General features: G+C 34.7%; 1 protein-coding gene across 1 annotated transcript in view; it reads right to left on the bottom strand.

The window, feature by feature from the left end:
- Positions 1 to 27,422, bottom strand: part of FAF1 (Fas associated factor 1) — a 199,073-nt gene that overhangs the window by 81,637 nt on the left and 90,014 nt on the right. The window contains exons 8-11 of the mRNA XM_026707060.2: positions 21,520 to 21,606; positions 3,439 to 3,534; positions 2,967 to 3,093; positions 670 to 733 (exon numbers count right to left, since the gene is read on the bottom strand). Coding sequence (XP_026562845.1) covers positions 670 to 733; positions 2,967 to 3,093; positions 3,439 to 3,534; positions 21,520 to 21,606 — 374 coding nt within the window. The remainder of the gene's footprint in view (positions 1 to 669; positions 734 to 2,966; positions 3,094 to 3,438; positions 3,535 to 21,519; positions 21,607 to 27,422) is intronic.

The following is a 27,422-nucleotide window of genomic DNA, read 5'->3' on the forward strand; positions in this document are numbered from 1 at the left end:
ATGGAGTCACATTACCTAAATAAACTTCCAAGTGATCTATTTATTTATATGACTGGATTTAGAGACCGCCCAACTTCCAACAACTCTGGGTGGCTTGAATTTCTAATGGTAGGAAACAATAAAAGGGAAGGAAGAAAAAAAGGCTTGTTCTGATAGAAAAATTCTTTTTAACTTGGCCAACATGGAACAAGTAGAACATAACCCCCAAGAACATTGCAACCATGAAAAAAAAATCACAAAATAGATTGTTGCTCAATTCCAATTTGAAAAATCTCTTTCATTGTCTGAAAGCCATTATTTCTATGCCAAGCATAAGAGACTGACATAGAAGCAGAATGCAAAGAGCTGGCCTGTGGTTTCAGATCTTATTCCCATGCGGAAGTGTGTAACAGGGGAATGAAACAAAAAAATAATAAATGGGAGGCTCAAACTGAAAGTGAACAGTATTTTAGATTTGCAAGTCAATTTTTCACAGAAAGGCAGTGGAACTTTCAGGTCTCTACCTGATATTTTGTTACCTTATACAAACAAATATTGCATAAAATTTAAGCACAGTATATACATGTACTAGAATTCATTGGAAGAAGCTTGCTACCCTATGTGTTTCATGCTAAAGGAAAAAATAACAATGATATATGTATATAGATTGTACTTAGTTTTAAATCTAACCTTGAAGAAAATTCTTCTGTGAATTGTAATAAGGCATCTCCTTCATTTTCAGCATTTTCTGGCACTACAGAAGGAAAAGAAAATATTGCAAGTAAATATTAACATGCAGGTTTAAAATATTTCCTTTACCATTTAGCCAAATCTTATGTGAGCTCTACTTATCCACCATGTCAAATTATTAAATGAAAAGAAGATAGTCTTTTGGAAGTATTCTTTGAAGATGAATCAATGAATACAATGTCAATACTGTAGTGAAAGAATTAATACAATGTCAATACTACAATCTGAAAATACTAAGCAATTTGTAAAATGGCATAACTTGATACAATAACTAACTCCCCTGTAAGCAACTGAACTCAATTTAAGGTGCTAGGTATTAGCTTATAAGCAGAAAACAACTCATTAAAATGATTGAACAATAAAATTCAATATGCACATTAAGATTAACTGGGAATACCTTGCCTATAGTGTCTTCAATTTATACTGCAGGAGCCATGAGTTGAACCTTCTCTACAACAAGTGTCCCAAATACAGCACATTCTCCAAGTGATAATTAACTGTCTTCTTTCAGAAACCAACTGAAAACATGACTGTTCATAGACATGGCCCTAAGATTACCTATGGTGTTTAAGCTACCCCTACCCCAACTATTCTTTTCCCTGGCTTTCAACCATCCTGCCTGATGAAACTTATCAGAAACTTAAGATCTGTGCTATTATTATTTTATCTGGTATTATTTAAGCTATTCATAATTTTGTATACTATTATCAAGTATTGTTACCAACCCAGAGTTTTGTATTTGGCATGGGATGCACAAAAATTTAATAAACAAACAAACATTAGTAGATGTAAAATATGTATTTCTTCTATTTTTAATACTATATTATAATAATGTCATATTTAGTTAAAATACGTGTTATAATGAGAAGACCAGCAGAACACAGGAGCTACTGAAATGTATTACAGCATCTTATGTTCTTGGGAAGAAGTTGATGCATATGATGACCAACTTTAGCTACAGAACTGGCAGCTTTGATGTCACATTTTTGTGTATATAAGAATAACAACAGAAGAGAAAGAACTGGAGAAACTCAGAAAAAGAACAACAATAGCAAAAAAAAAATATCAAAGATAGTACCAATAGTAAAAATTGCATTGGATGCATTTGAAAACATCTGGAACATTATTTGAACACTATTAACAATGACAACATCACTATCAGCCAGTTGCAGAATGAAGCTTTATTTGGAATAGCTTACATCATGTAACAATTTTGTTAAATAAATGTAAAATAACTTAAGGTTGACTCAGCCTCCATCCTTCTGAGGTGGGTAAAATGAGGACCCAAATTGTCCAATATGCTGACTCTGTAAACCACCTTGAGAGGGCTATAAAGCACCATAAAGCAGTATATAAGTCTAAGTGCTATTGCTAATTCCTTTTATACATCATCAAAATTCTACCTATCCTGGGTCTTTGGGAAGGACATGAATAATTCGATAAAAATACCAAAGTCAATCTAAACATCAGGCTAGCTATATGATCAATCATGGTAATAATAATTGTACTGGTGGACAAAAATGTCAAATCCAGTCTAAATTGTCTGACTGTGCAAACAGCAATAACTATACTGGTAGAGTTGCTTGATGGTAAGATGTGCAGCATATAAATTTGCTAACTAAATAAACATTAAATATAATATAATACAATGCCATTACTCATATTGGTTATTAATTTGTATTGAAAATATGATACCCAATGAATAGGTAGCTTTTTAAGTTAACCAAAAGACTTTTCTAAAGTGTCTATTTAATAGATAAACAGAATAAAAATTTCAGATACAAATAAAATTTGTTCAACAAAAAATGTAAGTTTATCTGATTGAACCTAATCTGTTAATAGCAAAATATACAAGACTATGCCATTATTAATATCACAATAAAAATCAGAATTCAGTGAAATAATCCCATTTATTCATGATTTTAACTATTTTTTGTTATTAATAGAAGTTAATAGTTCCTGAAAATCTCATTCCATTTACTGGTTATTTGCCTAGAACACATTTATATAATTTGCAACTTAATTTTCCCTCTTCTTTTAAAAAAGTTAATTTTGTATAAAAACAAATTGTATTCTCTATTATCTCTATTATATCTCCCCAAGACAGTCACACCGTAGTCTCAAAAAGCAACACGTACAAAATCATTGATCACTGAAAACAAAATCTGTTTTCTCTCCTCATCCCTTGTTTGTCCAAAGTTGGGCTTATACTATTCACAATACATAGTAATACTTACTCATTGGAGATTTTCTCAATGCAGATGATGCCATACCAAACATCTCTCCGTCATCTCCCTCAAATTCTGTAGCATCTTCAAAATCATCTCCATCACTGTCACTAACCATATGTACATCTGTGCATTGCTATTTTAGTAAAATTGATAATAAACCAATTACTGAACAAATAAATATCAACAATAAATTTTCATAGTTAAATAACAGAATCACCAAATTTTCATCCAAAATCTTGAAATAAATTTCATTTTTATTTTCTAATAAGTATCTTTGAGAAAGAAGCATACATAATTAGGGTGTGTCAAATTTATCAACTTTCAATTTCCAAACATTAGGGGTGCTCAAAAGCTGTGACAGCAGACATTATGCCATAAGATCAAAGGTAGGGCAAAAATTTGACGTATAATTTCATTTTCAAAAAAACTTTAATAAAAGTTTATCAGCCAACTGTGTGAGAAGAAGGAGTTGTCTTACCTCTTCTGATTGTTCTCTAGTTTGTGCTGGTGAAGACCTTCTTCCGACTGTAAGTCGATGGCAAGGATAAGAGATTCCTGAGGCTGCTAAAGTAATCTAAACAGAAGACATGTATTACTGAATTATCTATCAGATTTTGTTAAGCATCGAAAATCAAACTGCAGTAGACATAAATACCAAGATGCATTCTTTTTTAAAAAATAAGAGCATTTTCAACCCTCTCCTTTTCATGGAGAGACCATATGAATCTAGGATGAGAAGAAAAAAGTTCAGAAAAAAGTAGGATAGCAAGAATATTACAGTTGCTTTTAAGAAAAATCAAGCTTTTGATAGTGTGTGCCATACCACATGCACTAATCAAACACAAGTTAAGGATAAAGGGGAAGTCAGGTACAAAACAGGTTATGTAGAAAACAAACATAGAGTTAGTCCAAAAGGACTCAAACATCTATACACCAATGCCCAATGTTTATGAAGAATAAACAAGTGAACTAGAAATCCAAGTACATGAGGGCAGATATGATATTACTGCCATTATGGAAACTTGGTGAGATGAAATCCATGAGTGGACTATACAGCTACAGGGATTTAAATTATTTGAAAGAAACAGAACTAATAGAAAAGGTGGAGTTGCGCTCTGTTATACCTATATCTCTACAGAAATACAGCAGAACAAGTTGAAAACCATCTTGTATGCATTTAAATCAATATAAAAGGAAAAAAGAATGACATTGCCATAGGTGTATACCACACAGGCCATGCAACCAAACAGATAAAATAAATGAACTTTTTGCTAGTCCGTTAATTAAGGTATACAGGAAGTACACCACAACAGCAATGGGGGACTTTATCTATTCTGACATCAACTGGGAGACGAACTTTTCACCTCATGGAAAATCAAACAGATTTCTGACAAATATAGCAGAAAACATTGTCTCCCAAAAGATAGTGAAGAGAACTAGAAGGTCAGTCATACTGGATTTAATTCTCACTATCAGGAAATGATAGAAGGCATTGTTGAAGTACAGGAACCTTGAGGAGGAACCATGAAATATTGCAATTCAACATTATAAAAGCAGAAGCAATAGAGCAAAGTCAAACTAGAGTCTTGGATTTCAAGAGAGTTGATTTCAGTAAACCCAGTTAGAGCCTGAAAAGGATTCCATGGATGAGAATCCTCAAGGGGAAAACAACTCAAGAAACTTAGGAACATTGAAAAGCTAGATTATAAAATTCCAGTCTAGCACAATTCCAATGAAGAAGAAAAATAAGAGATCTCAAAAGAAACCAGCATGGCTGCACAAAGAACTTTCTGATAAACTGAAAGACAAATTGACAAATATATATAAAAAAAGATGGGCACATAATTAAGGGAGAATATCAGCAAATGGTCTGAACCTGCAAAGATGAAATCAAGAAAGCTAAGGCTCACAATAAACTAAGGGTTGCAGCAAAAATAAACAACAATAACAACAACAAAAGGTTCTTTCAACATGTAAAAACAAGAAAAAAGCCAAGGAAACAACTGGTCCATTAATGGAAAAAAAATGGCTAGAAGGCAATGAGAGCAAGAACAAAAAGCAGAACTGTTTGACTCATTTTTTGCATCCGTCTTTACACAAAAGGAAAAAAATAGTACAATCTATTAAAAAAAACTATTAGCCTGATATCAATACTTGGGAAGATCCTGGAAAAGATTATCATGAATTTGAGAACATCAAGAGGCAAACAAAATCAAAACCAGAAGCCAACATAGGTTTGTCAAAAACAGATCATGTTAAGCAAATCTTATTGCATTCTTTGACAAAGTGACAATATCAGTGGACCTGAAAAATGCTGTGAATATAATTTACTTGGACTCTAGTAAGGCATTTGATAAAGTAGATACAACCTACTACTTGATAAGATAGAAAAATGTGGGTTTCCACCAGATGGATTTGTAACTGGCTGACTAACAGCACTCAATGCATCTACATGGAGGGAAGTATGCAGTGGGGTACCCCAAGGCTCTGTCTTAGGCTCAGTTCTCTTCCATCAATTATTTAGATGAGGGGATAGAAGAGGAACACATCAAATTTACAGATAACAACAAGTTGGCATGAATAACCAGCATTCCAGAAGATAGGTTCAAGATACAGAAGGATCTTGACAGACTTGACCACTGGGTCCAATCTAACAAAATGAAATTCAATAGTCAGAAAAGTAAGATTCTACATTTAGGCAAGAAAAGCCAAATTTACAGATATAGAATAGGTCAGGGGTCTCCAACCTTGGCTTGTGGACTTCAATTATTCAACTGCAAGGTTCATTGTAATAGAAAACCCCTTCTATGCTGTATCTATTTCTATTTCTTTGACACTCAAATAGGTATATAACTGTCTTAAGATACCTCCCCTGTAAAAATAGATATATAGCCTTCTTGGTTAATAAGCTGCTATGCTATCAGGTTCCTCCAAGTAAAAATGCACATATTATTGAAAACGAAGACATCAAAAATCAATTGTACTATGTCAAAAATCAGTTTATATCAGTAACCCTTTAAAATTGATTAATTTTTGCATTTAAAACAAGGAAAATATTCTACCTTCCATGTCACTCTAGTATATAATCCAAAGCCTAGCAAATACATTAGGAAAAACTCCTTTTTGTTCCTTTTTATTCAGGGTATTTTTAATCACTGAAACGCTAGAACTCATAAAAGCCTTAATTTTCTTCAGGTTAAAGGAAGCTGATTAAGTGTGCTAGCTAACCAAGTGAGTGTTGACCTGCCTGGACTAGCCTGCTGACACATTCTTGTAGCAAGGTTAAATAACAATTTAGTCACAATTTTAAAATCACAGAGTTAAAAAGAAATGACTATTTTTGAATAAATGAAATATTAATGTAGACATTTATGTCAAGCTCAATTATCAGTGAAACTCTTCCAAGCCTACCACAGAATCTACACTCGCTTTTGCAATGGTGACACTGCTTTTTTCATCATGTTTTGTTTGTTACTGGGCTCAAGTATAGAAAAATAAATTCCTCTAATTTTGCCTATATAGCTAAATATATCCAAACCTTCTAAATAGCAGGCTAAAAGTGACCAACGTGAACACATTTAAGTATACTTGTCATTGTGATTAAGTAATTAAAGCGAAAACCTCACAATGAATAGCTTCTAATTTTCACTGGCTTTATCCAGATTTAGGAATGCTTAGCAGAATGGAGCTTAAATAACTAAGTATTATCAAACTGAGATTTACTCTATCTTTAAAAAGTAAGAGCATTTAAGAAAAGACAGACAAGTGAACATGGTGCTGGTCATTTGATGCTCTTTTGTTCCATAAGATCAATAGGTTTTTTTAGATAAAAAACAGAATATTCTTTTTTCTTTTTTATTCTTATAAGTTATGGAATTGGGAACAGGGATCAGCACAAATCATCCCTATATGGTCAAATGTGAGTTTCAACTACTAGAATTTTGAAATCAATGGCATCACCAGTAAGCATTTTTAAATTAAATTTATACAACTGAAGGGGAAAAGCCCAAATGGCATTTAATATTGGTGATAATTAAGATACCAGATAGTTATTACATTTTTATATCCAACATTAACATTTCAATTTTATACCTTTTTAACATTTTAATCCATTCGTGCATTTAATAGTTATCAATATTACTGCTAAAATAGCTGTTGTTAAAAAATGACAACATTCAAAGCAAACTATGAATTTAAGAGACCCATTCCCACCCCAATAAAAGAAAGACTATATACAATCAACAATCCTTCATATTACCTAAGTTTACCAGTGATTGATAAAACTTTTTAACTGCCACTGAAATCAATCCTGATTTTTTTAACTCCAATAAATATTTGCATGTAACCCCCATGTGTATATGCACAAACAGACATGTTTATGTACAATGGTTAGAGGCCACACTAAAAAAAAGAGAAGTATTAAAATAACATTAATTGAATAACTATAATTAAAAGTAATTGCCTATAAAATAAAGCAATCTGTTTACAAAACGATAAACATCCTATCTAAAAACCCAGCTGTCAGGGTTCCAAGTAATAGATCCATCGCAAGCAAAAACTCTGAGGCAGATAAATTCCTCAAAGAATAGCTTTATTGGAAATATCATATTGGCACATATTTGATGAAAACCGATTCTGAAGGCTCCCACAGTTTTCCCGAAGTAAAAGTGAAAGTCCCCCCCCCCCCAATTCCAAACAGTCAGTCACATGGCCCAATCAAGGCAGCATCTACTGGCCAGGTGACATCATTCCTCCTTCCTCCGGCCAGGTATGAGAATGTCCTTGGTTCCCAAGAGAAAGTATTTCGTTTTACACAGCCCCAATTATGTCTATCTCCTATTCCTCAGCTCCAGTGTGGAAGCACTGAAGCTCCAAGATGGCTTCATCCAGGCCAGCTTCAGGTTTGACACCAGCCTTAATAAATTCTTTTAACACTCAAACTGGACCACTTCACTCTGTCAAGAGATTTACACACTATGGAATTCTGAACTAAACACGCATAAATCTTTATAAATCATATTAAGTTTTGGTGAGTTTCTGCAAAGGAAAATATCTTCATCTAGGAAGTCTTCACCAACTGAGTTTTTTTAATTTCCTGGTGTATTGTTGTGGAGAACCAATATAGATAAAGAAGGATCTCCCACGCAGATATGAACCCTCCACTCATACAGGCCTTCAAAATATAGGTAATTTAATCTAATTTCACTACTTTGATCTCTTGTCTATTTATTTGCTATCTATGGTACCTTTACTGTTACCATATCCTCAACACATTGAAGAGGATGCCCACCTCCAACTCGTAAGTTTAAGGAGGAAAATAAAAACATAATCCTGTAGAAAGTATTGAGATTAAAAAGAACTAGTGAAAAATAATTCCAATTATTTCTGCAAAAGCTTTAATTGTAGTGATTTATTTATTTATTGTGGTTTTATTATTTATGCACTTATAACCAAATGTAATATAGATACAATAAAACAACTGATACCATAGTGCAGGGGTGTCAACCTCAAGGCCCGGGGGTTGAATGCGGCCTGTGGGATGCTTAGAACTGGCCCACAGGGCCGCCCTGGAAATAGAGAAGGACTGGCCCATGGTGCCTCTGCAGTGAAAACGGAGCTTGGGAGGGCTGTCCATGGCCCTCCCGAGCTCTGTTTTCACTGGCAGAGGGTTGCATGAGGCCATCACAGCCGAAAACAGAGCTTGGGAGCTCATTTTCAATGGAAGAGCGCTTGGGCCACCACAGGTGCCCCCAACATGAGTGACATTGAGCTGAACACGCCCAATCACATAATATAAAATAAGGAAGCTCCAATTTAAGCTAATAACATTGTTTTATCTATATAATCCATAAACTCTAACAGGTAACCATTAATTTGTTTGTTTTATTTTTTTAAAGCAATTTCACAAGGATCTATGAAAAAAGAGAGTTTTAGTGTTTTTTTAAACCATTAGGAGACCCAATTACATGTCCCATCCCAGAGGGAATTGATTCCAAAGAATCAAAGCCAAATGGAAAAAAGCTCTAAATCATGATATAGCTGTTATAGGAAGCAGTAGAATCAAATCCGCTTTGCCCGATAATCAGGTCAAGTTCATATGAAACACCAGGTCTTTCAAATAACAGGGTGGACCCATTGGCAGGATACAGTGTGTCACCACAGCATTTTGTTTTTGTATCTTCTCAAATTGCTAGCCAACTTAATGATTGGTGGTCAAAAAAGATAGGAGCAAAATAAGGAAAGTTTGCACAAACAGCAGTATTCTGGATGCAAAGCAGTGGAACAGTCAACAGGCTGCTATAACACAGAGAGGGAGGGAGGGAGGGAGGGAAAGAGAGAGAGTGGGGAGGGAGGGAGAGATGGCATTTTGTATATTTTGATAATTCATCACTAATTTTTAAAAGATGAACTGATAAAAGATTGGTTGGCTATATTGATTATTCATTCAAGAAGGAAGGAAGCTAATATCCAGCAAGGCTGACATAGACCTTTTCCTTCTCTAGATCAGTTGCTTCTCCTAAGTACAACTTCTTACCCAAATTCAACAACTGTTTTCTTCTTCTTCTTCTTCTATGAAAAAGTCAATTTCATCACAGTTTGTAAAGATTTAAGCAAAACCTTAATTAAGATTGTAACCTTGTGTTTGTGTTTGATCACAATCTTAAACTGAGATAACCAAAACAGAAAATGAAAATTTGTAATCATTTCAGTGGTGAATTAGAGAGGATGGTGAGAGAAGGGGATAAGAATGCTGAATGGGAACACTCAAAAAAACAGGAAATTCTATTGATTTTTTTTTTCAAAATTAACAAAAAATGTCATATACGTGTAGTGATTCTTTTTCATTTCTCTTTAAAAGTTTATAGTGTTTCTACAATTAACACGATGCTCTAAAACCAATTAGTTTGATCTTTTCACAAGACATGAACTTATTTCTATTATGAAAAAAATGTACATATAAGATCAGGCATTAATTTTTATTTTTAAACAATAACTGGATGCCCCCCCCACCCAATCACTAGAGTGGAGTGTGTTCACGTTCCACCAACACCAATGCATACTTTATCCTCCCATAAAGTGCTGCTGAGATAATTACAGCTGACAGATTTATTCAAGGTTCATTTCACTTTTTCTCTAGTTTTGCTCTAGTCAGAAGTGCAACAGAGCCCATGGGAAGATCCACCCCTCACACCTGTTAAGTTTCTTCATGTTACTAGGGCCAGTTTGGACATGTCACTTCGAATTAGCATTGTACAAACGCACTAAGTGTGACAATTACTTATCACAGGTTTAACTTATAGGAAAGAGAGAGAAGAAGAAAAGTTTCCAATTCAAGCCCAAGAACAGTGTCCAAATACGAAATTTAAGTCCTTTAATACAGGTTGTAAAAAATTCCCTCTGAAATTTAGGAAAGAGTTCCCATGGCAGAAATCCTAAACAAACATCAAAATTAATATAAAGAACTAATCCTGTGTTTTAAAATGAGATGAATATTTTCTTTGGGCATTCATAAATATTCTGTTACATTTCCTGGCGCTATTATTCTAATTTACTGATATTATAATAGAGACAGAAATGCGTGCGCACACACAAATAGATACATAGACAAATACACAAAACTCATATTCTGCAGACTGCCATATATTTACTGAGAAGGTAACTGAAGGATATGGATATGCTGTAAGGGAGATGTTGTTATCATCCTTTGTAATACTTGTGGCTATGTTTCTGTATGGAGGACAATGGGCTGAAGCTGAACCTTAGTAACACAGTTGCTGAATGTACATCCGGGTTGTCTAATGTCGTGAAGTTTGCTTCCTCGTTATCACCCAGCTAGATTACGGTAGGACACATTACACGGGGGCTGCCCTTAAGCATTAGTCAAAACCTGTGATTGGTCCAGAATGATCTCATTATTAGGAATATATGATTCTATAGATCCTGCACTGGCTATTAACAAGTTCCCGGGCACAGTTGAATGTTCTAGTTTTGATCTTTATGGCTTGTTACCTGGGTACCTACAGGATCATTTGCTCCAACCAATACTGGCTTGACCTTAGAACAGCTAGTTTTATCCCACCTTTTTTAGAGCTTGAGAGATTGAAGCTAGAAGATGCTTCTTCTCTATAGGAGCATCAATGTTTTGAACAGCTTCTTGATGGTCATCAGGTTGGCCTCCCCCTCGCTTGCTTTCCAGAAAATGTTAAGAACTGAATTATTTCAGAGGGCCTATTCTTAAGTTTACATTTGATGCCATTTTGTTTCCTAGCTACTTTTCTACTTTTCTTTCCTCATGTTTCCCTGTGTTTTTCTTTCATTTTTTTATGTTTTTGTGTTAATTAATTATTGTTATTTTTATTCAGATTAGTTTTAACATGACAGTGTATGTTTCATATATACTGTAAACTGCGAAGAGTCCCTTTGTTTGCACCAGGATATAAGTTTCATTAATGAATTGAAAATATGTTTTGAAATATAGATTAAGCCAATCACATTAGAGTATGCAGCAAATATTACAACATCATAGTTGATAAGTAACAACATTACATCATTCTTCAGAAGAGAAAGTTTTGGTAACATTACAATGAGCAAACTCTGGCCCATGTCTTCGCAGTTACCTTAATGCTAGGATGCTCAATGCTAGATTCAGCACATAGGTTTTGTATAAACTCATTCATAGCATGTTTCTTTCATTAGTTCTTAGTCTCTTTCTCAAATTAAATTTTGAATGTTCTGTTAATTCTTATTTAAAACTTCAGTTAGAAAAAAACATCCCAATAATATTGTATGTATTCTAGCAAGGCACTAGTACATGAGGTTTATGTTTGCTCCAACTTACACACTTTCTACAAATATGAACACACGCTGGTACTGGAAATGCCTTTCAGGACTACAGGTAGTCCTTGACTTATGATCATAATTGGTACCAAAACTTCCAGTGCTAAGTGATGCAATCATTAAGTGGGTCATCATATGACCTTGCCCTATTTTATAAGGTAAATAAAATATGTCAAACTTTTCTAGTAATCAAAATTATTCAGAATAAGTGAACAATATGTTAGCTTTTTAAATGATGTAAAAGGAAGCTGACAATTTCATATACCAATAAGATTCAAGTATATTTCTCTTAATAATAGCTGCATTGGATATGTGTAAATCTTCTACAGAACTAGCTTAGACTGCTTTTCTTTCAGAATTCCAGAAATGTAAATTTCAATCTGTCAATATGAAGAAAAGATAAATCACAAGGGAAGAGAGTTTTGGATCATTTATCTCCTAAAGTATAGGAGTGGGTCAGGTTGTTGTTTTTTATCATGACATGTGTAAAGCTATGACTAACCTCAATTTGTATCTGGGCCTACCATATACATTAATATCTGTGATTGGACCTGTTATATTTCAATTTGCAGGTTATGTTAATATAACGAACTTAATAGAAACTGAAGGCTACAATGAAGTGTTAAATCCCTGCAGCAATATCAGTTAGTCACTCTTTGACTAATAATTGCAAGCTTGGGCATTCTTTTAATGAGTTTTGTGAATATGTCATCACAGAGATGAAATAAACTATCACGTCTAAGGGGTATTATTTTCAATAACACAATTCAGAAACATTTCAACACATTCCATTTTGATTCATTAAATACTCCAACACTGAAAGAATGGTCCCTAGACACCAAGAAGAAATGTGTAATGTAGCCAAAGATTAGAATATAATTTTAGGCAACTGTTCATATTAATAACCATAAGGATCTGAAAACACAACTCTACATTTTGTATTTCTATAAATATGAGCTATTAAAAATGTGGGCATTAATATTTTTGAACTTATAATCTGCCTACAAATATTTCACTCCCTTACATCAGTTGTTCATGAGCACTTGGGGGAGGGACAGAAAGTTGAGCCAATCAAACATAGAAGATATTATGGTAATATTAGCAGAATATATATACAATGGAGTTTGGGGTTGCTCTATATGCCACAATTTTGTTAAAAATAAAGAACTGCTATAATTTACACTACTATAATATACCTGTGACAAAAAGTAGTGCACAATTGGCTTTTGCCAATAATTACAAACATCAAAGATTTGATAAAACTTTCTTGTTTAATTACTGCAATGACATCTCCCAGGGATATGAAATATTCCTTGACAAATTGCCTATGTGAAAAGTTTAAATAATTTAACAATAACAGCTTTCATTATGGGAGGTGCTTCTTGAAAAATGTTCATAGAATCTATGTGGTACAACTTTTTATCTCAGACAATTATCCCTTTCTCCAAATAAGCTTATAAGCTGAATTCATGTTAAACCCTTATTGAGTTCTATTTAATTTTTATTTATTTATGCAAAGATTTTTAGGTAAATGGAAGCCTCAAATTCTAAGAGTTCTACTGGGCATCTCCAAATACTTTTTGTTTTTTTCCTGCTTTGTGGAGAAGTTTATTTTTCAAAGTGGCTGGAATAGTTGAAGGAACTGTTACTGATATTTTAAAAAAGCAAACAAACCAAACAGTCTAATGGGAATGTAGAGTTCAATTATATCACTCTTTGGACTCTGACCCTTCATTTTTGCAAATACTCTCTACTCACTTTGGTTAGTATAATTTCTACTGTTAAAATAATTCAATAATTCAATACAGGTTCTTATTTTATAAGAGAACATCAATTAATTATATTTATTTCAGGGGCTTCTACTTGGACTGACTTTCTAGTTATTTATCTGGTCCCTAGCTAAGTCCCCAAATTAAGCATTTTTTTTCAGCTACTTAAAAGAAACCAGTATGACTTTGCATGTCTAGAACTATGAACAGTGCTGCAACTTTAAAGTTTAAATCTGTATCATCTACTCTGTACTTTCCAACCTGTCATAATTAATTCAGTTCCTTTCAACTCTGAAATCTCCACAATAATAAGAACTTTATCAGAATGGTGTTAGTATGAAGTAGCGTAGCAAACGAAAATCCCGCCGGGAGCAGTCTAGAGCCCTCTCTTCTAAGCAGTTATCATTTTCTGAATTACAGGAACTATAAAAGGACACTCTACTCAAGCTGCCGCTGAATGTCACCTGAAAAGCAATCACAAAAGGGCTCTGTCGTGGCTTATCTCTGAGCTCTGTCACTACGGCAACCAGCAGGGAATAAGTATCCATGGGTCTATGAATTTAAGAATCCCATAAAAGCTAGGGCTAAAAAGGCATGTGCAGACTCTCAGAGATTGACTGCATTAATACATTAGCAAATACTGTGAAACACTGGATAAATGTCAGCAATTATGGAAAAAGCATCTAATAACGATATTCGTTGTCTGTCAAACCCCCGTGAGGTTTGATATGCAACTGCCACTCAAAGAGCTGCTGGTAATTTTATCTCTTTTAGACTTCTGAATTCAAATCATTCAAATTGGAAAGTAATAAACTGTATAACAGCTTATTTTGAACCTATCACAATTGGCAGTAAATAAACAATGCAGAGAGGAAAACAACTGTTTTACTATACAGTAGGAACAGATTCTCCTAAATGTCTGATACATACGTAGATTTCACACACACACACACACACACACACACCATCCTGCCCTAAGATCAAGACAACCTAGAAAAATAAACCCATATCATAGCATGATTAAGATGAAAACAGGACAGGAATCAACATTGTTATCACCAATGTAATGCATTTAGAACTGGCAGCCGTTAAGCAGATTTTTCCCAGCCAAAAGCTCCAATTCATCTAAAAAGTAGTGAAGCCACAGTTTCATTTATCAAAACATATCAATATATCAGTTAAAGACAATAGGTCTTTACGGTACTAAAAATAAACAAAAAGAATAGTTTCATGATCTCTAAGTAAAAGCTTTTCCTGTCAGGTCATCAGCTAATGCATTTTTCCAAGAAGTTAGATTCAGCCATGTACTGTGCTCTATGACATGGTCCATCCCAAAAACATATACTGTATAGATGCTACATGTATGTATGCATGAAGCAGTATTCAGGGGATTCAGGAGACATTTAGCTATGTGAGTAAATATTCACAATGGTAGGTAGTTAGTAAAACTCCAGTAGCATTATTCAAACTAGTCAGAAATATATGGGTATTATATGGTACGAATTCCTCAGAGAAATTATCCTAGGGTATTTTGAAGTTAGAAAGAAAACAGAAATTTTTGTTCCGTACTGAACAAATATGGGTTACATATATATGCACATGTGTCAAAGATATTTTGAAAAATTAACCATCCATAATTTATTCACTTCAGTTAAAGTTCAAATGCAGCAGCTTATGTCTTGGCAACATAAAGTTATCAGAAGGGAATGTATTAACTTTTTTGAAATCAATAATGTGCTTTCTGCTGTACAAAGTGGTGCTACCTCAAATGTTGAAATACAGCATTCTGTTGGAAAAGCTGGATGAAGACGTAGACATAGTGACCGTGTTAAATTAGATCTGCAAATCTAGACCTAATCACCAAGTGAATGGGAGATTATTTCATAATGAGTTCTATTATAATGGAATGTAACCAATTAATAAAATGATTCCATAACCAGCTCTTGCCAGACTTTTAACATCTCAATACAAGACTACATTTATTTTTCTAATCTTCAGAGTAGCTGAGTTCCAGCAAAAGCAATAGCCAAGCATAACTAAACTGAGACATGCTTTCAGATTCTGCATAAAAGAAGAGGAAATATGGAAATATGGATCAAAATAGCAATCAACAACACAGGGCGTTATTTATTTTTCTGAGATTTATATTATCTTTCTTCAGGATATCAAAATGATTTTATTTTATCTGCACAGGAACAAGTGCATGAAGTAGGCTGGGCTGAGGAGAAAGTACCTAGAAAGTTTCCATATTTAAGAATCTCTATAGTTCTAGTGCAACAACTTCACCACTGTATCACTGTTATTAAGTAAGTAATCCAAAATAGAGAAGGCTGATATGTTTCTAGTATAATAATAACTACAGGACAAGGGTAGATTAGATGGGACTACCAAGGCAGGGTAGTGTGAGTTAATGGGCAAGAGTTTTTTAATCTACATTTTTAGGCTATTCTCAAACACTGTATAGGAGTGATCAATACACAACAGATAAGATGATCTACAAGAATAGAGGAAAAGTACTGGGATTCAAATTTCATTTTTTATCCCCAAACCAAAGGTTGCTTACACATTAGTCTTTTTTTTATATAGTCAATAGAAAAGCCTTCTATTTCACACAATGCGTTCTCCTAGAAAAATAACATCAATCTCTTAGCTTGCATATACAAACTGACACCATTTGGATTATCTTCTACTTTTTATCCCTAAAGAATTTTTTTTTCTATGAAATCCAATGTGATCAGTGTTATATTTGCTTCTGGATTTACATTAACTTTCCATTTAAAGCAAGCATTATAAAAACAGAATCATACTTTCATATTCTGTGCCCTATAATATTTCTACTGAACTGTCAAGTGAAAATCAAATCAACCTTTGCTCCAAAATTCCAAATTTTTGTTTCAAGTTATAAGAACTGTCATCCTGAAATCTTTGCTAACTTTAGTTGGCTTCCCATAATATCCTATAAATAAATTCTAGTGGTAGATAGTACTCAGCAGCACATCTGTTTTTTTGTTCTCTGCTTCACTTCTTGAAGGTGGAGAAGGAACAGGAACAAGAGGAAAAGCCACAATTTTAACTCCTAAAGAAATTCCAAGAAGAAGAAGGCAAATGACAACGATGGTGGAGCTACTGGGCAATTCTAAATATAAGTTTCCAGCTGTCTGAATATTACCACAATCTGCTAGAAAGTTGAGTAAAAGGGGCCTTGATCACCCTGCCTTAGTCATGAAAGCCAGATGGGTAACTTTGTGCCAGTCATTCTTTCTCAGTCCAACCACCTCACAGGGTTGATGTTGTGGGGGAAATAGAGAGGGGGAAGGTATGTTAGATTTATTCATCACCTTGAGTTATTTGTAAAATTAATAAAGGCAAAATACAAACAAACAAATAAAATAAGTCCTCTCCCTTCTTTCTCTCTGCGAGTCTGTTGTTACTGATATGGAACTAGAATTGGGACTAAACTGGTTTATATATGTACTTCTAAATAATGCCAGTATGGCAAAAGAGTATATTCCTTAACTTTGGAGTAGGCTAAAATAGGACTTTAAAGCAAGGCCTACCTATTTAATATAAACATTAAGATTATTAGTGTACAAAAGGTAAACTATTACTTAATCATGCTAAATGTCATAAATGCCACTTGATTGAGCACAAGGAAATACTATTTACTACTTTGTTAACTGTAGAAATGTGCATCCAAAATTTTTCTTACATTTAGGAAAAACTACAACTGAGAAACTACAACTGAGACAAAGAGCAAAAGAAAACATCCTTCTGGAATATGTGTTTTTCTAACTGTTTAAAACATTAAATTGCTCCTTGTAGCTATTCCATAAGGTATTAATAATTTTTAAAATGTGTTGCTATTTTAAATCTCATCACAATAAGATATATTATGTTCCACAAGATAATGGTTTCAGTAAAAAAAAGCTAAATAAATCTCCACATATGTGATGACAACATGCAGATAGCAGAATCACCAAATATCAAATATTTCTTCTAAAATACTACATGTTAAAATGGAACCAGTAAGTGGAAATCAGGAACTGTGATTATGTTATAATGAAATGAAGCAACTATACACTCCCAGTGCTAGTAACGTTTACATTCTATAGAAACTAAAAAGCCATTCTGAAAGTGTAAAATGGTATTTTAACAATTTTGCAAGCTCCTTGTTTCTCACAGTTAAACTGACACAGCATGAAAATATTCCCCTACTGGCTCACTTTGCCTACTGATTTTCTTTGTGCAAGTGTGCAAAAAATTTTTTTTTTAAGTCATTATTCACTTCTCAATCTGTATCCTATATTTTATTAGACTAAAAATAGCAAACAAAGAACGTACTTGTCATTCCAAAGGGAGGAGCAGTAGTGCTTTTAAAAAGTCTCTTGACTTTGATGCATTTCTGAATTTAATGTAGAAGAATGAAGCTTATTAGGTTCATAGGAGGCTCGATTACACAGAATCTAATTATTGGAAGTTTATTTAGTTGCCTGTTTGCTAAGGCAAAGGTTAACGAGAACTGTACTGAAAAAGCCTACTGTGGTATAACAAAGTACTTTTATGCTGTATGAAATGTAAATTAAAAGTATTCTAATCAAGTCTATCTTAACTCTTTCGTTATTAGAAGTTACTATTAATATACTTGTAGAGCCATCACTGAGACATTTATTAAAAATAAGTTATTTCCAAAAGCCTGGAATTTTCCAAAGGGGGAAACTAACACTTAAGACTTAGAAACAGACTTCATAAATAACAAAGGAGGGGAAATTGTTCAGATTGTTATTACTAACATTAAATTTTCATAAATATTAAGTTGGAGGTTCTAATTTCAGATAAAAATTAATTATATTTTTGGGAGTAACACATTCAGAAATGTTTACACAGCTGACGGGGCTCAGCTGCAGTAGTTTCAAGCCGGGAGCTTTCTAGACTCATTTGCTTGAAAAGCAGATGACTTAACAATCACCAATTTCATTAAACTTGAAAAGGAAAAAGAAAATCACCTGCAACATTGTCACTTGTTAAAACAGAGTTTAAAACAGATTTGTGTGTTTTATTCAAGCTGGACATCCTATCATACAGAAAAGCTTTTCCTTTTTGTTTAGTTGGCTACTTTCCAAACAGCTGCTGGTATTTGGATTAGAAATCATGGGTTTTCAAATCCTTTCTGGCCTAAACTCAACTAGCAACAGATGACAATACACCAGTATATTTCAGAGGTTGCAATTAACTTTGTCTATGTTTGTTTTTGTCAAAAGCTTCAGTTCTACATCCAATACAGGGACTAGCTACTTTCCTTGAAAATACCAATGTGGCACTCTTGTGCCAAATGTACAGTATAGTGAACAGCCATTCTTTGCCCTCAGAATTGAAGTGAACTTTAAAAGTGTGACAACTATTTTATAACATGCTATACATCAAATATGGAATGACTATAAAGTCTCAACTACAGCCAGAAACATCTGTTTTATGAGAAGTCTTACATATTAAAGACAATTTTCAATTTACAACAATATGCATGTATTTCAATAGGTAACAATATGAACAAATAGCGTGAACCATTTGTCTTACTACAGAGAGAAGATATAATATTGTTATAATTACCAAAACTTGGTGGATGAAACTTATGACTGGAATGTACTGCTACCGTGTTTCTCACAAAATAAGGTCGGGCCTTATTTTTTTTTGACCCCGGAAAAAACGGCTAGGCCGTCTTTTCGGGGGTGACTTAATTCCCCCCCCTTGCATCCTCGGGTGGGTGGGCGGCGACAGCTTGGATGTTTGGGAGACCTTCCACCACCATTGCTTTCCCTTCTCCCTTGCTAACGCGGCGTTAGAGCAACGCCGCGGTGTTTGGCACAGCCACATGCGGCCAGTCAGGGCTCCTCCCTGCAACCGGAGCCCTGCGGAGACACTTGGCTTCAGGCGCTCCTGTCGCCGCCTTCCCTTTCCCTTCAAAGGTAAAGCGAATTCTTTTAAAAGTGACACCCTATTACAACAAAGCCTCCCCTGCCCAAGAGGACAGCGCCCCCAGGAGATTCGCCTCCCCATGTGGGCTGCCCTCTTGGGCAGGGGAGGCTTTGTTGTAGTAGGGTGTTGTTTTTAAAAGAATTCGCGTTGCTCTAACACTGCGGCAGTAAGGGAGAAGGGAAAGCAACAGTGGTGGAAGGTCTCCCGATATGAAGTGCCCCACCAACGCAGGCAGCACCATATCCAGGCATGCAACAAAAGTACTTCCTAACGGCAAGCCCTCCCCGCCATTCCCCCCCATTTTGCATGTTTAATATGGGCCTTAATTTGGGAGAAGGGGCTTAATTTGATTTTATGCCAATAAAACATGGTGGGGCTTCCTATTGGTGGAGGCCGTATTGTTGGAGAAACACGGTAGAAGGATACAAATTGTTAAAAAAATTCAAAGGAGGTGGTGGGAGTTGTATTATAGGTAAGAAATCACTACACCTCTACAGATATGCATAAAAACAAGGCTGAAAGCTTTGTTGAATGCACATGAGTTAATATAAAAGGAAAAAGAATGATATCGCCATAAATGTATAGTACAGGCTACCTATGACGCAAAAAAGATGCCGAGACCCTAGAATGAGTACAGAGAAGAACAACAAAGATGATAAGGGATCTGGAGGCTAAACTGTACAACGAAAGGTTGGGAGATCTAGTCTAACAAAGAGAAGGACTAGGGGTGACATGATAGCAGTCTTCTAATATCTGAAGGCCTATCACAGAGAAAAGAGAGTTGACCTGTTCTCCAAAGCATGTGAGATCAAGAGAAGTAGTAATGGGTAAAAAACCGTTAAAGAGAGATCCAATCTAGAGCTAAGGAGAAATTTCCTGACAATGAAAACAATTAATCAGGCTTTCCTCCAGAAATTGTGGGTGCTCTGGCACTAGAAGTTTTCAAAAAGAGATTGGACAACCATCTGTCAGGAATAGGGTCTCCTGCTTGAGTAAGGGTTGGATTAGAAGACCTCCAAGGTCCCTTTCATCCTTGTTAATCTATGTTCTAGTTGTCTCCTTCTACAAAAGAACAAGAAATACTTTTCCCTCATTCCTATGATCACTTTTCACAAGTGTTCATGTAAACCTACATAAATGCTAACAAAAATGTACAGTATAAAATGACACACAACTTTTTTTTAAAAAAGTTGTCTCACATTTAATAAAACATATTCCCCAACAGATATATACACGATTAAGCACTTGTGATATCTTCTTGCAGGAACATCATGGTAAAGAATACTGCATGATTCACTGATCTGGTGTTGTCAAAAGCAATTGAAAAAATAGTTTACTAAATGATATTCATTCATTCAACAACATACACAGTGACTCCAGGAGATGTACAACATTAAAAACCAATCATTAAAAATCCACAATTTAAACTCCATTCAATCTCAACCCCCTAGTGGCAGTGACAACAGAATAAGGCAAGCCACTTGATCAGCTCCAAATGGGGTCCCCAAGCCCACTGCCAAAACCATGTCTTCAAGGACTTGTAATCCTATCACAAAGCATATCAACGGTTGTTTTTATTCTAAGAATCTGCATTAAGAATTTACTCCTAATTTAGAAGCCATAAATTAATGGCTCAGTTGCTTTAATGTACTACCGGTACTAGTCAGATAAATTAGAGCATTTGGCCATTCTTGGCTGATCATGAAAAGCTAAACAGAGCAGGATATTTAGTAATTGGATAAAAGACCACCAGGAAATGCCACAAAAAAAGAAAAGATCTGGAAGAAGATAAGGCAAACTGCTTAAATATTCTTACCAATAAAATAGGTACATAGGTATGAAATCAACTGGAGTCAAGCTTTACATAAAAACATTGTACTAAATTACAAAACATATTTGCATATGTAACAAGTATTTCCAACAGAAAACCACAATATGGGTTAGAAACATACACTACAGCATTTATAGTAATTATGACTTACTGAGTCATCTGTAGCAGAAGCAGGCCAGCCTTCCCAATATTGATGACGAACAGGGATACTAGTCAGGTCATACACATTTCGTTTAACCTGCCGTAAACAAACAAACAAATAAATAATGGATGCAAATACTTACTTTATACAACCAGCATTCTTGTTCAGTAATTTAAATACAATAATTGTATGTGCCGCTCAAGTTGAGAAATTGTGATTTTTTAAAAAGCAATCATTAAGATCACTAATGAAAGTTGGAATCAAAATTTAGTTGTTTAGTTGTTTACTTCCATACCAAATGTTTTATCCATCAAGTTTACTGTGAAATTACTTGGAGATAAATGTACCCGGTACATGTAGCAAATACACACACTCTCTTAACACACATTCTCTCTCTCCCCTCCCCCAATTTTAGAAAGTGATGCACCTGTTGAACTGAACTGAAGTTTAAGAAACCTTATTCATAATAGCTTTATTTAATGTGCTACAAGTTTCAAGTTGTTTTTGTTGCAAAAGTTTCAGCATTTTTGCATACCAAATGAAACTTTACCTGATTCGTTCATAATATAGTTGGTTCCAGCAGTATTTCTGCTCTCTCTCTCTCTCTCTCTCTCTCTCTCCCTCCCTCTCCCACACACATTCACACACACTTTCATATGCACACACAGGCACATATACATACACAAAAATGCATAGGGTAACCAAGAAAACCTTCCAGATTTTGTGTTTTAGATTACAAACCAACAATTCCAGAATGGGTGTTTTCACAAGTGCAGGATAACCTACAGAGAATAAGGATAAACTCCCTAAACTGTTAAGAAATCTTTTAAAAAAATATTTTCCATGTCAAGAGGCAACAGACATGACTATTATTGTAACTGACATAAGAAAATTCAGTACTATGATGTATTTCCTAAAATGAGTTAATATGTCCAGAAATAAAAAGCACTGAAAATAATTTCCCTATTTTATTTAATACAGAAATTAATATCATTTTAATAATTAAGATACATACTACAAAATAAAGACAAGGAGTTTCCTTATCTAAGAAACCAATGTTAGTCATATAATAAAATCTACAAAAACAGCAATAAGAATAAATACTGTTCTTCAACACCAATGAAGTAAAAATAACCAAATTCAGGAAACTGGATTCTTTACATTCCATTCTAATTCCAAAACACAACACCACAGCATTATGAAATAAACAGTATTCTCCTTTTTCCATTCATTCATCTGTAACTCCACTGATTTCAATAACATTCCTTTGCTATTCTAAGCCTGAAAGGCATTTCTACTTATAGTGTTATGTTGGTATAAAGCACAATGCCAGATTGATGTGCTGAACTAAAGTGATCAAAGTTTGAGTAATGTTAGCCAACGCACAAGTATTATTCAACCAGAATGACATCTGTTGAGCAGCTTGTTGCAAAATACACTAGTTGTTAGAGACAGGCCTCAGCTGGGAAGTAGCAGGTAAAATGTATTTAGGCATGCACTGTGTTTAGTTAAACAAATGGCTGAGGTTATATTCACAAATGCCTTCTGAAAAGATGCCAAAGCCAGTCCTCTTTTGACCTATAGTTTTTTTTAAGTTGCTCTCTGATAATGTATCAACTGGCCTATTAAAAAAAAACTATCAATGCAATGTTTTAAAATGAACAGATCCTATATCAATGCAGAGGATTCTATGTTGAGAATATTTTATGTAAAATGAAATTTTATATGTTCTTATACAGTCAAGGCTTAGCATAAAAGTAGGAGAACTTAGATTTACAGACTGACATAGCAGTTTCTTGTGGTATATATTTCGAAACAGTGGCAGCAACAATGGGCCTTCAGCTATTCCTCCTAAGTATCCCAAATAGACACTTAAGCCAACACTATGGTGGTAACAATATTTGCTTGTTGTTGAACTCTTGGAGGTTGGACGTCTGCACTGATGGTCTTTTCCCAAATTAGACAGACAGAAATCTGATTAATTTAAATAAGGGAAAAATTAAGCTGGTGTTCAACATTTGCAACATTCAACAATTAAGAAAACACATCACTTGCTCTTCCTCCATTCTACGTTAACAGCCTTCCATATGTTATGGGAGGGCCTATATTGATCTCCGTTATCCATTATGGCTTTGGTCAAGCAGTGTAACTTTTTTTTAGTAAAACAGAGAAGGCACGGGCTAGGATAACAGCATTTTTTGTACCTCTATGCCCCATGCAGCATTAGTGACAGTGCAGATCAGTTTTTAGCATTTTGGCCAGTATTTCAAAAAGCAACCAAGTAGTATTCCAGGTAGCTATGATTTCTAATGTAGAGACTATAGTACTTGAAAACCAACCTATTGCTGCCTGCATTCCACCACTGGAAGATATATGCATACTGATACACACTAAGGATAAGACGTGTATTTCAGAAATGAAAAAATAGCTAATGCATCAATTCTGCTATATTATTCTCATAAGCAAATGAAAAAGCAATCAGCAAAAAAAGAGGGGGTTCAGAGTTTGAGACCCTTTTTATTAATAGTATTTACCCTAATCTTGCAATTGCTGATCAATCCTAGTTCTTATATTTCAAAGGTTGAAGAAGGTACAATATTTTTCACATGTGCATTCAGAAGAGTAAAAGAACAATCTTCATTTTTAGCCTATACATCTTCAATTTATTTTGAACAGATTCCATTTTAAATATTTGTCCCTTGTAAGCCACCTTGAATTGGCAAATGTACAAACTCATCAGCCTCAGTTCCACTTATTTACTTCTTATTTATCATTTTATATAAAACCTAACATTTTATATAACAATTGCATTTCATACACAAAAAACTGTTAGGATTGAATATAGATTGCTAATGAAATATATTGCAACATTTCATTCAGAAATATATATTTGAACAGCTAGAATAAAATAAATGACTCAGGACATAGCAAAATGGCTGCTAATAAATATTAAGAAAAGATGATCTGCCTTGGGGGATAGGTAGTATATTAAAAATCATAACATCAGGAACTCAAGTTCTATAGCTTCTTCTTCCTACATGAAAATTATTGATTTTAAAAATAAAATATGTTCTTTATTTTGTAGATGTGGCATTATTATAAGATTACTCTCAGCAATAAGATTATTCTCAGCAGACTAAGATGATTTGTGCAGCAATGTATAACTGAATGCTGGTTTTTTAAATATCACATGCCCTGCCCCCAAAGGTTTGTTGTTTAAGGGCACATGCAGAAGCACTGGAAAACAAACAGATCAATAGAACAGACAAATGGAGTGATGAAGGGTCATTTGCGCAGGATTGTATTACAGAACTGATAGGCTGCACAAATTTTCTTTTTTTAAGTATGAAGAGGATAAAAACAAAACATTAGACTGTGAGTTAATCAAGAGGCTGCAGCCCTAAATGTATTTATTAGGAGGCAAATCCATTGAACATAGTGAATAATATATAGTGAACATAGTGAATAATATATTCAGGACTGAACTCTACAATTTAAAAGAATACTACAGAAGGTGTCAAGCTTCACTGAAGAGCAAAGAGTGCTCTCAAACAATTTTAGGGGCAAGATCCTGTTTAAAATCATATACAATACTTAATCCACATTGTATATTATTTGATGATAATCTAACTGGCATCATAATAATCTAATTGGCATTTCTCCTCCATCACAGCTTTCATTATTTCTTAATCCTTCTCTTCCCTTGCCTGTTTCTGTGAAATTTTTCCCCACCCCTACTGCTCCTCCATTTCTCTTCAAAATTTGTTTGATGCAAATGAAGAAAACTAGAAATGCAATCGAAGAATGTAAAAAGATATGGAAGAGCCATTATTTGGGAATTGACTTGGAAGTCAGTTAGAAAAATACATTCCAGAGTATCTTCTGTGGATGAAACGTAACCATATTTAAATCTAGCCCTTACCTTTCCTTAATATCTAATGAAATATCATCTAGCTCTTCATTGTTTCTTTTTTAAATTTGATGATCCCTGAACATGATTTCACATAAAAATATGTCTGAAAAAATGCTGAAAAAACATTTTGAAGCATTATCAATGAAAAAGGAACTTTTAAAATGTGAGTAAAGAAAATATTTTGTATTTCCAGAAGCATCTGGAAGAGAATTGCTTTTGAAAAATTCCTCTCCTCAGAATGTCCTTTGCCTGTGATATATGAGAATCATGAAAACTATTCCTGAAGCTGCTATTTGCAGAGGAGTGGGGGGAGGACAGAACTGTAACAGTTTTGTACCAATTTTCTCATATATTATAGCACAGGCAAATCCTTAAAATGGAGCCTCCTTAAAAATGGAGCTTTCCAGAATGGCACGAGACTACCACAAGGCTTCCTCTGTAGGAAAGCTGAGCTCGGATTGGCTGGGCAGCTCTGTCAGTAACTATAGAAAACAGAAAAGTTAGTTGGGTATTGCTGGACCCCTGGAGGTAGCTGAGAAACAGGCTGAGTCTTGAAAGCTGCAACAGATTTACACACACCAGTAGCCTCTGAGCTAGCCTGAGGGTCCCTTGGATGACTGAGTTGGCTGGGTCAGGAGTAGGTAGAGGGCTTACAGGAAATGTGAGGGGGACCATGTCCAAGCCCCATGGGAAGGAGAAGCAACGAATGGACCCAGGGTTTTCACTAGGCCAGCCCCACATCCTGAAGCACCATTTGATGTGCTTAATGATTTGCATGGTCACTTAACAACTGCCCCTGGGAGAGCAGTTTTAGGGGTCATGAAGGAAGGTGATCGTGAGGGTTTGTGTCATGACGTGACAGTAATGGGCAGGCTCCACTGAAGTAGCCACATTAGGACTATCTGTACTTGTTTTGCCTCCATGAAACATTTTAATAACAATTTATGTATACATCCTAGTCAGTGGTGGGATTCAAATTTTTTATTACCAGTTCTGTGGGCATGGCTTGGTGGGCGTGGCAGGGGAAGGCTGGTGTAAAATCTCCAGTCAGAGGTGGTATTTGCCAGTTCTCTGAACTACTCAAACTTTCTGCTACCAGTTCTCCAGAACTGGTCAAAGCCTGCTGAATTCTACCTCTGATCCTAGTAGGTGTCTTGATTCAAATTTTGTTCTTTGCTAAGGTAGCTTTTTACCACAGACATTTTAAATTTTAATAATTACGTTGAATTGTGAATATTTTAATTTTTATTAAGTGGACATGAGTTGGTATAGATTTGATGATATCGTTATTAAAAATTAAAAAATAGATGGGCTGCATGCCAAAAATCTATGGCACTGGATTAAAGACATATAATAAAAAGGTTATCGTTCACAAGTTCATTATAAACTTTTAGTATATTCTGGTCCTGAATAAATTTCTTTCTCTATAAACGATGATAAGAAGCAATTGATGAATCTATTCCCTCATCTATTTCCCACAGCAGCAAGATGTCCACAAAAAGTATATTGAGGAAAATATATTTCCACAGTTGGTACCCACAACTATTATTTCACTCTAACTTATATCATAGATAATAGCCTTTATCTGTAGCAAAAGAGTAAAAAACAGAATTAATGCTCAATAACTGAAGTGCAGTTCCACAAAGGAAAAAAGGGGATTGCTTAACAGAGACAGAAAGTACAATTAGTTGTCTTATAGCACTACCATCAATATTCAGTGAGTGCAACAGAGTGATTAATATAAAGCTGAAATGAGAACAAATGGCACAATTTTTAATGTTGGGTATGGATAATATTTTTGGAGACACTTAGTTGTTTGTCACATGTTTGGAAGGGGCAGACACTTTGGCAGAAACGGTGACATTTTCCAGCTTGACAAACTATGGGCCTGGAGTTTGGTATAAGCCTTCAGAGCGTATTCCTTTATCAACAGGCTTTCAAACTGTGTTTATTTGGCTGCAATACTGATAACGCAAGAGTTGCTGGATATTCTAAGTCT

The sequence above is a fragment of the Pseudonaja textilis genome, chromosome 3 (assembly GCF_049901715.1).
Source record: "Pseudonaja textilis isolate UNSWEBS1 chromosome 3, rPseTex1.2, whole genome shotgun sequence".
NCBI lineage: Eukaryota > Metazoa > Chordata > Lepidosauria > Squamata > Elapidae > Pseudonaja > Pseudonaja textilis.